The 11,883-nt window shown below is 44.4% G+C and overlaps 1 protein-coding gene across 1 annotated transcript; it reads right to left on the bottom strand.

The window, feature by feature from the left end:
• Window positions 1-673: 673 nt before the first annotated feature.
• LOC121564013 (beta-1,3-galactosyltransferase 2-like) lies at window positions 674-5,339 on the bottom strand. The gene is made up of 2 exons (XM_041875604.2): window positions 5,188-5,339; window positions 674-2,060 (listed from the first exon to the last, which is right to left on the bottom strand). The coding sequence occupies exons 1-2, from the start codon at window positions 5,214-5,216 to the stop codon at window positions 797-799; spliced, it is 1,293 nt and encodes a 430-aa protein (XP_041731538.2). The 5' UTR covers window positions 5,217-5,339; the 3' UTR covers window positions 674-796.
• Between the last annotated feature and the right edge of the window lie 6,544 nt (window positions 5,340-11,883).

The following is an 11,883-nucleotide window of genomic DNA, read 5'->3' as shown; positions in this document are numbered from 1 at the left end:
CCCTTGGTCATGCTGTTGTGTCCACTAGGTGACTCAGTAAGACTATATCACCACACGATGTTCGCTTTCACTGGTTAATATAATCTACTTCTGTGAACGTCAGTGGTTCAATCTGCAGTCCTGTTGTAACTTGCTCTCCCAGTGTTGTCCATCTTATAAAATCCTATCAAGGTAAACAGTATACTGTGAGTCCTCCAATGATTCTGTTAACCATTGCTTGAACTCACGTTCATATAAAACAAATAATAATTCTATACACACCTTATAATCTCTGAACCCAGAGCCAAACCAGTGCTGGTCCCGGCTAGCATCTCCAGAGACTAGTCTATACACCTTATAAATATAAACCATATCATCTTATAACCCTTCTCCTGACCATATATAACTATGAGCATGGATAGATAGTTGTAACAATAATGATGAGAGAACTATTCAAGTTGTAAAATTACTATTCATATACAGTATGGCCATAAAATAAAATAAAAACAGTAGAAAAATATAAATAACTCCTGCACACAAGATTGTACCTCCACACATTTGTTGTGGTTGACGTTTCGGTACCATACCTTTTTCTCCAACGTATATTGTTTTGGGCCAGTAACTCCCAGCACCACAAAGGAGATAAGATTGGAAGTGTGCGTGTAAACTCTCTTCTGATCCAAATTCAGTAACATCATCATCATTAAACGTTTTAATCAAAATGGAAATGCATTACAAATTCACCGGATTACATCTTTGGCAAGAACAAACAACGATGAAGTGATTGGTACATCAGTCAGTTTGTTAGTGTACGTGATCAGCACGGAGGACCAGGTTTGAGTAAGTCTTTCCATGCTTTGACCTGGTGAGTGATACTGTGTGTGGTGGTGGCTATCAGCCGTGAGTAGGTGCAGCGGTCATAAGCCACAGGGGAAACCTGGAAGAGGTTTCCATTGGGGGGGTTAGTAGGACGAATGCCCAGGTGTCTCATACACAGTCCCAGATACACATCCTCTATGTAGATGGCTTTAACATGCCTGGACGCCTCCACCAGCTTCCTGGGGAGGTCTAAGGTGAAGACATAGCCCAGGCCCAGAGCATAAGGTGGGTATATGTTCTCAGGAAACACCTCCTTTGGAAGGTACCATTTGGAGTTATGGTCTCTTAGAACTGCTCCCCATTGGGCCACTAGTCCAGTCTGGTAGTTCTGCTTTGGAGCGTGAAGCAGCATGTTGACCAAGGTGTTCACGTTGAGGAACATGTCTGAGTCGATCTTCATGGCGTAGGAGGCGTTGGGGCAGCGAGAGCTCAGCCACTCCATCATCACCATGGTCTTGATGGTCAGGTTTTTGTAGCTGTCTATGAAGTCGCTCTGCAGCAGATCCTGGTGCTCTTTGCTCTCCTGCAGCACCTTCTCCTGGAGCTGCTCTGTCCTCTCTCCACTGGGAAGTCCCAGCAGGAAGAACAGACGGACCTCTTTTCCCAGTACCTGCCTCTCACTGCCCCAAGTACTGCGGACAGCGTCACGAGCCTCCCTGTTATAGGGCGCCACTGGCACCACCAGAACCAGGAAGGGGTTCTGCTCCCGGCATTTCTCCGGCTCATCCAGGATGAAGTGGTACTCTGATGGGTATTCTACATGGTACGGTCCTGGGGACACATATGGAACAGGAGTGGCCAGTCCAGTGGCAAGAACTGCCTTGACCTCTGTAATCAGATTAGTGGTGATGGTCAGTGCAGTCGTGATGGCACCAGTTTCATTATGTGTTGGATTGAGTTTGATGGCCTGTTGAGTAGAGTTGGTAAGTGAAGTCTGATGATCTGTTGAATTGGCAGATGCAGTTTCATGAGCGTCTATGGAAAAGGCAGTGGAGTTTGGAGAAACTACTGCACTAGTGGTGTTGGTAGAACCAGATCTGTTGGCTGAACCACCATGGTATTCTGTCCACCATCTTGGGGCACACTCTGCTGACCGGTCGTTGGTGAAGAAGAAGATGGCCATCACTGTGAGGAGAAGGATGAGGAAACAGCAGCGAAAGCCGGACCACCAGCGGTATCTCTCGCCTTCCACCATCTCCTGACTGGAGGAGAGAGAGAGAAATTGTTAAGTCGTCCTTGTGCGTCCTTGAGTTGTATGAAAAATCGGAGTCTCAGCATCATTCTGTTACTGTGGAATTGCAGTCTTCAAAAATGATATAAAGTGCATTCGGAAAGTATTCAGACCCCTTGACTTGTTCCAAATTTTGTTACGTTACAGCCTTATTCTAAAATGGCTTAAATAAAAAAATCCTCATAAATCTACACACAATACCCCATAATGACAAAGCAAAAACAGGTAGACATTTTTGCAAATGTATTAAAAATAAAAAACATAAATACATTAGCTCAATTTAGAGTCTCATAGCAAAGGGTCTGCACCACCTCAGACACTGAACAGCAGCCGGTGCACCACCTCAGACACTGAACAGCAGCCGGTGCACCACCTCAGACACTGAACAGCAGCCGGTGCACCACCTCAGACACTGAACAGCAGCCGGTGCACCACCTCAGACACTGAACAGCAGCCGGTGCACCACCTCAGACTGGAACATGTTCCGGGATTCTTCAGATAGCATTGAGGAGTACACCACATCAGTCACTGGCTTCATCAATAAGTGCATCGATGATGTCGTCCCCACAGTGACCGTACGTACATACCCCAACCAGAAGCCATGGATTACAGGAAACATCCGCACTGAGCTAAAGGGTAGAGCTGCCGCTTTCAAGGAGCGGGACTCTAACCCGGACGCTTATAAGAAATCCCGCTATGCCCTCCGACGAACCATCAAACAGGCAAAGAGTCAATACAGGACTAAGATTGAATCGTACTACACTGGCTCTGACGCTCGTCGGATGTGGCAGGGCTTGAAAACTATTACAGACTACAAAGGGAAGCACAGCCGCGAGCTGCCCAGTGACACAAGACTTCCAGGCGAGCTAAACCACTTCTATGCTCGCTTCGAGGCAAGCAACACTGAAGCATGCATGAGAGCACCAGCTGTTCCGGATGACTATGTGATCACGCTCTCCGTAGCGATGTGAGTAAGACTTTTAAGCAGGTCAACATTCACAAGGCCGCAGCGGCCAGACGGATTACCAGGCGTGTACTCCGAGCATGTGCTGACCAACTGGCAAGTGTCTTCACTGACATTTTCAACATGTCCCTGACTGAGTCTGTAATACCAACATGTTTCAAGCAGACCACCCCATAGTCCCCGTGCCCAAGGACTCTAAGATAACCTGCCTAAATGACTACCGACCCGTAGCACTGACGTCTGTAGCCATGAAGTGCTTCGAAAGGCTGGTCATGGCTCACATCAACAGCATTATCCCAGAAACCCTAGACCCACTCCAATTTGCATACCGCCCCAACAGATCCACAGATGATGCAATCTCTATTGCACTCCACACTGCCCTTTCCCACCTGGACAAGAGGAACACCTACGTGAGAATGCTATTCATTGACTACAGCTCAGCATTCAACACCATAGTGCCCTCAAAGCTCATCACTAAGCTAAGGATCCTGGGAATTAACACCTCCCTCTGCAACTGGATCCTGGACTTCCTGACAGGCCGCCCCCAAGTGGTAAGGGTAGGTAACAACACATCTGCCACACTGATCCTCAACACGGGGGCCCTTCAGGGGCGTGCTCAGTCCCCTCCTGTACTCCCTGTTCACCCATGACTGCATGGCCAGGCACGACTCCAACACCATCATTAAGTTTGCCGACCAACAACAGTGGTAGGCCTGATCACCGACAACGATGAGACAGCCTATAGGGAGGAGGTCAGAGACCTGGCCGTGTGGTGCCAGGACAACAACCTCTCCCTCAACTTGACCAAGACAAAGGAGATGATTGTGGACTACAGGAAAAAAAAGAGGACTGAGCACGCCCCCATTCTCATCGACGGGGCTGTAGTGGAACAGGTTGAGAGCTTCAAGTTCCTTGGTGTCCACATCACCAACGAACTATCAGGGTCCAAACACACCAAGACAGTCGTGAAGAGGGCACGACAAAGCCTATTCCCCCTCAGGAGACTGAAAAGATTTGGCATGGGTCCTCAGATCCTCAAATTCTACAGCTGCACCATCGAGAGCATCCTGACTGGTTGCATCACCGCCTGGTATGGCAACTGCTTGGCCTCCGACCGCAAGGCACTATAGAGGGTAGTGCATACGGCCCAGTACATCACTGGGGCCAAGCTTCCTGCCATCCAGGACCTCTATACCAGGCGGTGTCAGAGGAAGGCCCTCAAAATTGTCAGAGACTCCAGCCACCCTAGTCATAGACTGTTCTCTCTCCGCCCACCCGCACGGCAAGCGGTACCGGAGTGCCAAGTCTAGGTCCAAAAGACTTCTCAACAGCTTCTACCCCCAAGCCATAAGACTCCTGAACAGCTAATCATGGCTACCCAGACTATTAGCACTGCCCCCCCACCCCATCCTTTTACGCTGCTGCTACTCTGTTAATTATTTATGCATAGTCACTTTAACTCTGCCCACATGTACATATTACTTCAACTACCTCAACTAGCCGGTGCCCCCGCACATTGACTCTGCACCGGCACCCCCCTGTCTATATAGCCTCCCTACTGTTATTTTATTTTACTTCTGCTCTTTTTTTCTCAACACTTTTTTTGTTGTTGTTTAATTTTTACTTTTTTGTTAAAAATAAATGCACTGTTGGTTAAGGGCTGTAAGTAAGCATTTCACTGTAATGTCTGCACCTGTTGTATTCGGCGAATGTGGCCAATAAAATTTGATTCGATTTGATTTGAACGGCAGCCGGTGCACCGCCTCAGACACTGAACAGCAGCCGGTGCACCACCTCAGACAAGCTTTTGTTCTGCCAGAAGTTCCTCTTTACCAGGCTAGTTATCACATAGACACAAGCTTTAGTTCTGCCAGAGGTTCCTCTTTACCAGGCTAGTTATCACATAATTTGAGCACGTCACTCAGAACTCCATGCTTCATTGTCTATACCTGAGCTGAGCACTAAACAACCTCCTACATGTCAACTTAAGTGACTGTGAAAACACCTGCATTCCGTGCACAGAGGAACAATGCCATCTATACAATTCCTTCAGCATAACTGTTTTATTACTTTGAATTTTAATACATCAAACTATAGTAAAAACAAATGGGATGAAACATGAAAATACACCTACCTTCCTCCTTTCTTGGTGCCATCTTTCATTTTGGAGCTCTGTCTAGCTGGGGATGGCTGGCAGGTTAAGGTAGTCCCACCTCCGTCAACTCTTGTTGTGTCATACAGTAACTACATGTGGCAAAGGGGAGTTATTGGGATTTGTATAAAATGTGTCAATCTCATGCTGTTAACCCGCCCCTTTATGTGTGTGTGAGCCATAAAGATAGATAGAGGTCTCTAGTGCCCAAAAGCCAATTTTAGCATGGGCAGCGCCATTGGGGACTTTCACCATTTTGAAGTTGTCAACTAGGTGGGACTTCCTATGGGTTAAGAAATAATCACATAATTCCATCCAGGTCATCAGGAGCGATCAGCAAAACGTTCCATAAGTGCAGCTGGCAGTAAATCGGCAACCTTGGCTTTATACCTGTTCCAACAACACCCTCCAGGTGGCAGTATTCACCCTTTCAGTTTGTTAACCAACTCATAGAAGTAGTAGAAGGAGATAATAATTGACTACTTCAGAATGGAGATGGCTTCAATGTCCCTGCCCGTCACGCTCTCACAGATGTCATCATGGGACAGATACCATGTTGCCTCCTCTAGCTATCTCTATGGTGTGAGCCCAACTCACGTTCAGTTGCTTCGGACCAGAATGGACACACCTGTGTTGGTCCCTTTATGATGATGGATGTATGTGTCACAGGTGGGACCAATTTGCATGTTTAACAAATCAAGCCTCCCCCCCTGTTTTTGTGTCCCAGGTGGCTGCCCACTGGAAGTCATGCAGTCCAGAGGCATGCTGGAACCTTCGGTTGATAGCTTGGTTTGGCGAGCGCATGGCTAATGGCGCTGTTTGAGCTGAACGATTGGATAAATGAGAGGCATTAGTATGAACGCCAATATCCAGCAACTTGGCAAACAGCCATTGAAGAGGAGTGGGACAGCATTCCACAGGCCACATTCAACAGCCTGATCAACTCTATGCGAAGAAGATGTCGCGCTGCATGAGGCGAAGGGTGGTCACACCAGATACTGACTGGTTTTCTGTGACATGCCCTACCTTTTTTTTTTAAGGGATATGTGACCAACAGATGCATACCTGTATTCCCAGCCATGTGAAACCCATAGATTAGGGCCTAATGAATTTATTTCAATTGACTGATGTCCTTATATGAACTGTAACTCAATAAAATATTTGAAGTAGTTGCATGTTGCGCTGGTTTTTGTTCAGTGTGTGTGTTTATATGAATCTGAATTGATCAGTGGGACTGATCCTAAAGCCTTCTTAGACTCAACAACCCTTAAGCAATGATCAGTAGACAAATTCACTGAAAACAGATCAGCCAAAAATAAATATTAGACGCTTATCGTTCGCGTGGAGAAAAGCACCAGGAATGGACCTCTTTCGCATAGAATTCTATTTAACATTTTGGGAGGAAGTAGTGGCCGTATCCAGTGCTTCCTAGTTCCATGTATCAAACAGTTATTTCAGTTATATTAAAACCAGGAAAATGTGGAGAGTCCCATGCGGATTACAGACCCATAAATTTAATAAATTGGGCGGCAGGTAGTTTAGTGGGTAAGAGCGTTGTGCCAGTAACCTAAAGGTCGCTGGTTCTAATCCCCGAGCCGACTAGGTGAAAAATCTGTAGATGTGCCCTTAAGCAAGGCACTTAACCCTAATTGCTCCTGTAAGTCGCTCTCGTCTCCTGTTTGCACTGGCAATTGAACCGCTTGCAGAACGAGTTAGACAGGACCCAAACGTAACTGGTATTGGTAAACATGAATACAAACAACATTTATTTGCGGATGATCTCCTGATACACCTGACCAATATTGAAAACCCAATACTGTAAAATCTCAGGACATAAAATGAATGTGGAAAAGAACAAAATAATGATAATGAGAAAAATAACTCCACAGCAAAAACCTTTAAGCACAAAACGTATGGGTGCTGAGGGTGCTGCAGCATCCCCTGAAAAAAACGGAATTAGAAAACAATATTAATAATAGAAAACAATATTTAAAAATCACAAAAGTAGTGCACTGGGCCTTTACTAGTTCTGTATTAGCGGACCGACACAGCCGATAGAGCTGTCTCTAGCGCTATATCGGTTGGCTGAGGGTGGTTTTAACCTTCCAGACATAGAATTGTATCAACTCGCCACCCAGCGCTTTTACTTGTGACATATAGTTCAATGCACTAAAGAGGAACAATGGGTAACATATTGAAGAGGCGCATGCTCGTCCCCAGAATATTGTCAATATTGTCTATTGTCAAAGGATAAAGCTAAGAACATTATAACAATATGGAAGAAGATGAGACGTATTTTACAAGAACCAATATCACTCCCTAAAAACACAACCCTATGGAACCATCCTTGGATAGCTTTTCAGAATTCACCGATTTAAATTGGTCCACATGGAAAACTAAAGGCGTAGAAACCGTAAATGACTTGGTAATAGGAAATACATTTATTTCCATGACAGAATAAAAAGGTAATTTTGGACTGACCAATTTATATATTTTCAAATACGTGCAACTTAAGAGTTTCATATCAAGACATTTCGATTTGAAATCTTTTGGACATCAGAGCAATCTTGAGGGAATCCTATTTGAGTCAGAAAAGGAATATTCATATGATAAGTAAACTGTACAAAACCTTGCAGAGAGACTATCCAACTGACAATCTCTTGGAAATAAATATAAACTATTGTAACCAAGACATATAAATAACTGATATTGGTACAAGATGAAGGGAATGTTGGAACATAACTAACAGAATTGTAGTTAATGACAATTTATACTTAATCCAGCATAAACTAATGTATAGAATTTATTACACGAGACAAAATTCACAAATTCTACAGCACAACAGCAGAGTCATGTCTTTAAGTGTAAAACTAACAAGGTCTCAATAATCCATGCCTTCTGGAAGTTGGCTGTCAGAAGTATTACAATGTAAATGTACTTTTAGTGCGTCTGTCTGAATATTTCAAGACATGGCATATGAGGGTGCAGTGAGATACCTGATGAGTTGGTACAATACGTTTCTCGTCAATCATCTTGAAAAAACGCATACTTAACTGGAAATCAACCAATCACCCATCTTTAACACAATGGAAATGTCAAATACTTGATTATCTAAATGTTGAAAGTGTGTGGGCCACCTTGTAACAGACATACCTTTGTCTCTCTCCTCCCACACACTCTAACAACCAGGCTGCTTCCACCAGGCTATCGACTCACTACCAACCCGGCTGCTTCCACCAGGCTATCGACTCACTACCAACCCGGCCGCTTCCACCAGGCTATCGACTCACTACCAACCCGGCTGCTTCCACCAGGCTATCGACTCACTACCAACCCGGCTGCTTCCACCCGGCTATCGACTCACTACCAACCCGGCTGCTTCCACCAGGCTAAGGAGGAGTAACATAGGACAACTACTATTTTAGAATGTCCGGTCACATATTTCCTAGGTGGCAAAGGTCTGGAAGGATATTGCTGTTATTTATCAGTGTAGTAACAAACCCCCACATCGCAACCCATGTGACCCAAACAGTTCAAAATGCTACACCCATCTTGTTGGTGGAGAGAACATTTTACTGTTTTAAAGCTTATGCCCTGCAATTCTACACATTTTGCCATGTGGTGTAGAGACAATTCTGCAGTTTTAAAGCGAATTTCCATGCAATTTCACACATGTTACCATGTCTTATGTGTGTTCATGATACCTGAGTGACTCAACAAAATCAATGAGGGCCTCCTCGGGGTCGAGGCCGCTGGGCACGTAATCAGGCCATTATAACTACAATATGTCCAGTTGATCAACTAGTCCATGTTAACTAGGTAGGTTATTAAGTTAGGCCAATTTACCAGATGTTTGGCATGACATCAATGACTGACAAGAAGTTGGCATGATAGTACAGTGTGTGTGTGTGTGTGTGTGTGTGTGTGTGTGTGTGTGTGTGTGTGTGTGTGTGTGTGTGTGTGTGCGCAGTGCTTGACTTGCGATGAAAGAAGTGGAGGATCTGTCTTTTTCCAAGTCAGTCCATTAGACTATGTTCACCAAAATACACAAATGACATTATGCTATAGAGACCTGTGATTATTCACTGTTAAGGGTTCATACAGATTTTCCATGACTTCTTCATAACTTTTAACCAACTTTCATGACTATTATTTAGCCTACATTATTGACAGTGGAAGGCTGCTGTGTCTGATCCCATGTAGGCCTACCATCTCCTGCCGTTGTGCCCTTGATCAAGGCACTTAACCCTCCACAAAGTAGAACTACACTGTTGTCAACATGTGGTCAACCCTCCATCTGGAGAGCTGCTGGGTGTGCAGGCTTTAGATCCAGCCCTGAAAAACTGCTTTTCAAGGTCCTGTTGAACAGCTGATGTTTAGGCTACAATGTGGTTAGATCAGGGCTGATGTTTAGGCTACAATGTGGTTAGATCAGGGCTGATGTTTAGGATACAATGTGGTTAGATCAGGGCTGATGTTTAGGCTACAATGTGGTTAGATCAGGGTTTGAACAAAAGTCTGCACACCCAGTAGTTATCCTGGAGGATGGTTGCCACCCTTGATATTAAATATTGCAACATTGTAACTAAATACTTTTGTCTTGATCAAATTACTCCCTCATTCAATGAATCAGGGATCAAATGGGACACCCGAGTGGCGCAGCGGTCTAAGGCACTGTATCTCATTGCTTGAGGCATCACTACAGACCCCCTGGTTCGATTCCAGGCTGTATCACAACCGGCCGTGATTGGGAGTCCCATAGGGCGGCGCACAATTGGCCCAGCGTCGTCCAGGTTTGGCCGGTGTAGGCCGTCATTGTAAATAAGAATTTGTTCTTAACTGACTTGCCTGGTAAAAAAATACATTTTTTTTAATGGATTTGGTAGGCAACTTGAAAGCTAGGTATCTAACTAGACATGTTTATATATAAGGCTCAAATTGCTATTCAATGCAGATCCCGCCTTCAGTCCTCTTTTATCAACTTTTTTTTTGCCTCTGTGTGTGAATCTCGGCCATTGATAAGCTGTCACAGTTTCTAAACCCAGAGGCGCAACATCGCAAGACTTCCGGGAACGCTTGCGAAACAGACAAGGCCGGGGTTTTTGGTATGAGAAGTCAATGAGAGAAGTGACAAATTATTCCTTGGTTGTTAATTTTTGTGAAATCTAAAAGCACAACCTGGATTGGAGCCAATGTCTTAAGTAGTTGAACTTGTTATTACTCCAACCTCTTGAAAGTGACAAACTGACACGTTTTCGCTTTCGTCAAAAACAACTTTATATCGAAGGAGTACCTTTGATTTAACGGCCTGCACATGCGCAGTTCGGCGCGAGACGACCATTCGACCCGAAGACGTGTTTCTATGCATGAGTTTAGCTAGCCCAAAGTCGCCATGACAAGTGGGATTGAGGATTTCTATTGGAGACTAGTCTATACACCTTATAAATATAAACCATATCATCTTATAACCCTTCTCCTGACCATATATAACTATGAGCATGGATAGATAGTTGTAACAATAATGATGAGAGAACTATTCAAGTTGTAAAATTACTCTTCATATACAGTATGGCAATAAAATATAATACAGTATAAAATAACTTTTTAAAAATAAATAAAAAACAGTAGAAAAATATAAATAACTCCTGCACACAAGATTGTACCTCCACACATTTGTTGTGGTGGACGTTTCGGTACAATACCTTTTTCTCCAACGTATATTGTTTTGGGCCAGTAACTCCCAGCACCACAAAGGAGATAAGATTGGAAGTGTGCGTGTAAACTCTCTTCTGATCCAAATTCAGTAACATCATCATCATTAAACGTTTGAGTTTTTTCCCCCTTTCCCTGTCCCTTTCTTTACAATGTCAAAGGGTGGCAACCATCCTCCAGGATAGCTACTGGGTGTGCAGGCTTTTGTTCAAGCCCTGGTCTAACCACATTGTAGCCTAAACATCAGCCCTGGTCTAACCACATTGTAGCCTAAACATCAGCCCTGATCTAACCACATTATAGTCTAAACATCAGCCCTGATCTAACCACATTGTAGTCTAAACATCAGCCCTGATGTAACCACATTGTAGCCTAAACATCAGCCCTGATCTAACCACATTGTAGCCTAAACATCAGCCCTGATCTAACCACATTGTAGCCTAAACATCAGCCCTGATCTAACCACATTGTAGTCTAAACATCAGCCCTGATCTAACCACATTGTAGCCTAAACATCAGCCCTGATCTAACCACATTGTAGCCTAAACATCAGCCCTGATCTAACCACATTGTAGCCTAAACATCAGCCCTGATCTAACCACATTGTAGCCTAAACATCAGCCCTGGTCTAACCACATTGTAGCCTAAACATCAGCCCTGATCTAACCACATTGTAGCCTAAACATCAGCCCTGATCTAACCACATTGTAGCCTAAACATCAGCTGCTCAACAGGACCTTTGGGCAGATAAATATTGGAAGTGTGTGTGTAAATGGTCTTCTAATCCAAATTCAGTAACATCATCATCATCATCATCATTATTAAACAGTTTAATCAAAGTGGAAATGCATTACAAAGTCATCAGATGACGTCTATGGCAAGAACAAGTCCCGTGTAGCTCAGTTGGTAGAGCATGGCGCTTGCAACGCCAGGGTTGTGGGTTCGATTCCCACGGGGGGGCCAGTA

This window comes from Coregonus clupeaformis, unplaced genomic scaffold (genome assembly GCF_020615455.1).
Source record: "Coregonus clupeaformis isolate EN_2021a unplaced genomic scaffold, ASM2061545v1 scaf0920, whole genome shotgun sequence".
NCBI classification, from domain to species: domain Eukaryota; kingdom Metazoa; phylum Chordata; class Actinopteri; order Salmoniformes; family Salmonidae; genus Coregonus; species Coregonus clupeaformis.
The sequence above is the reverse complement of the archived record's forward strand: the minus strand, read 5'-3'. Positions and strand labels throughout refer to the sequence as shown.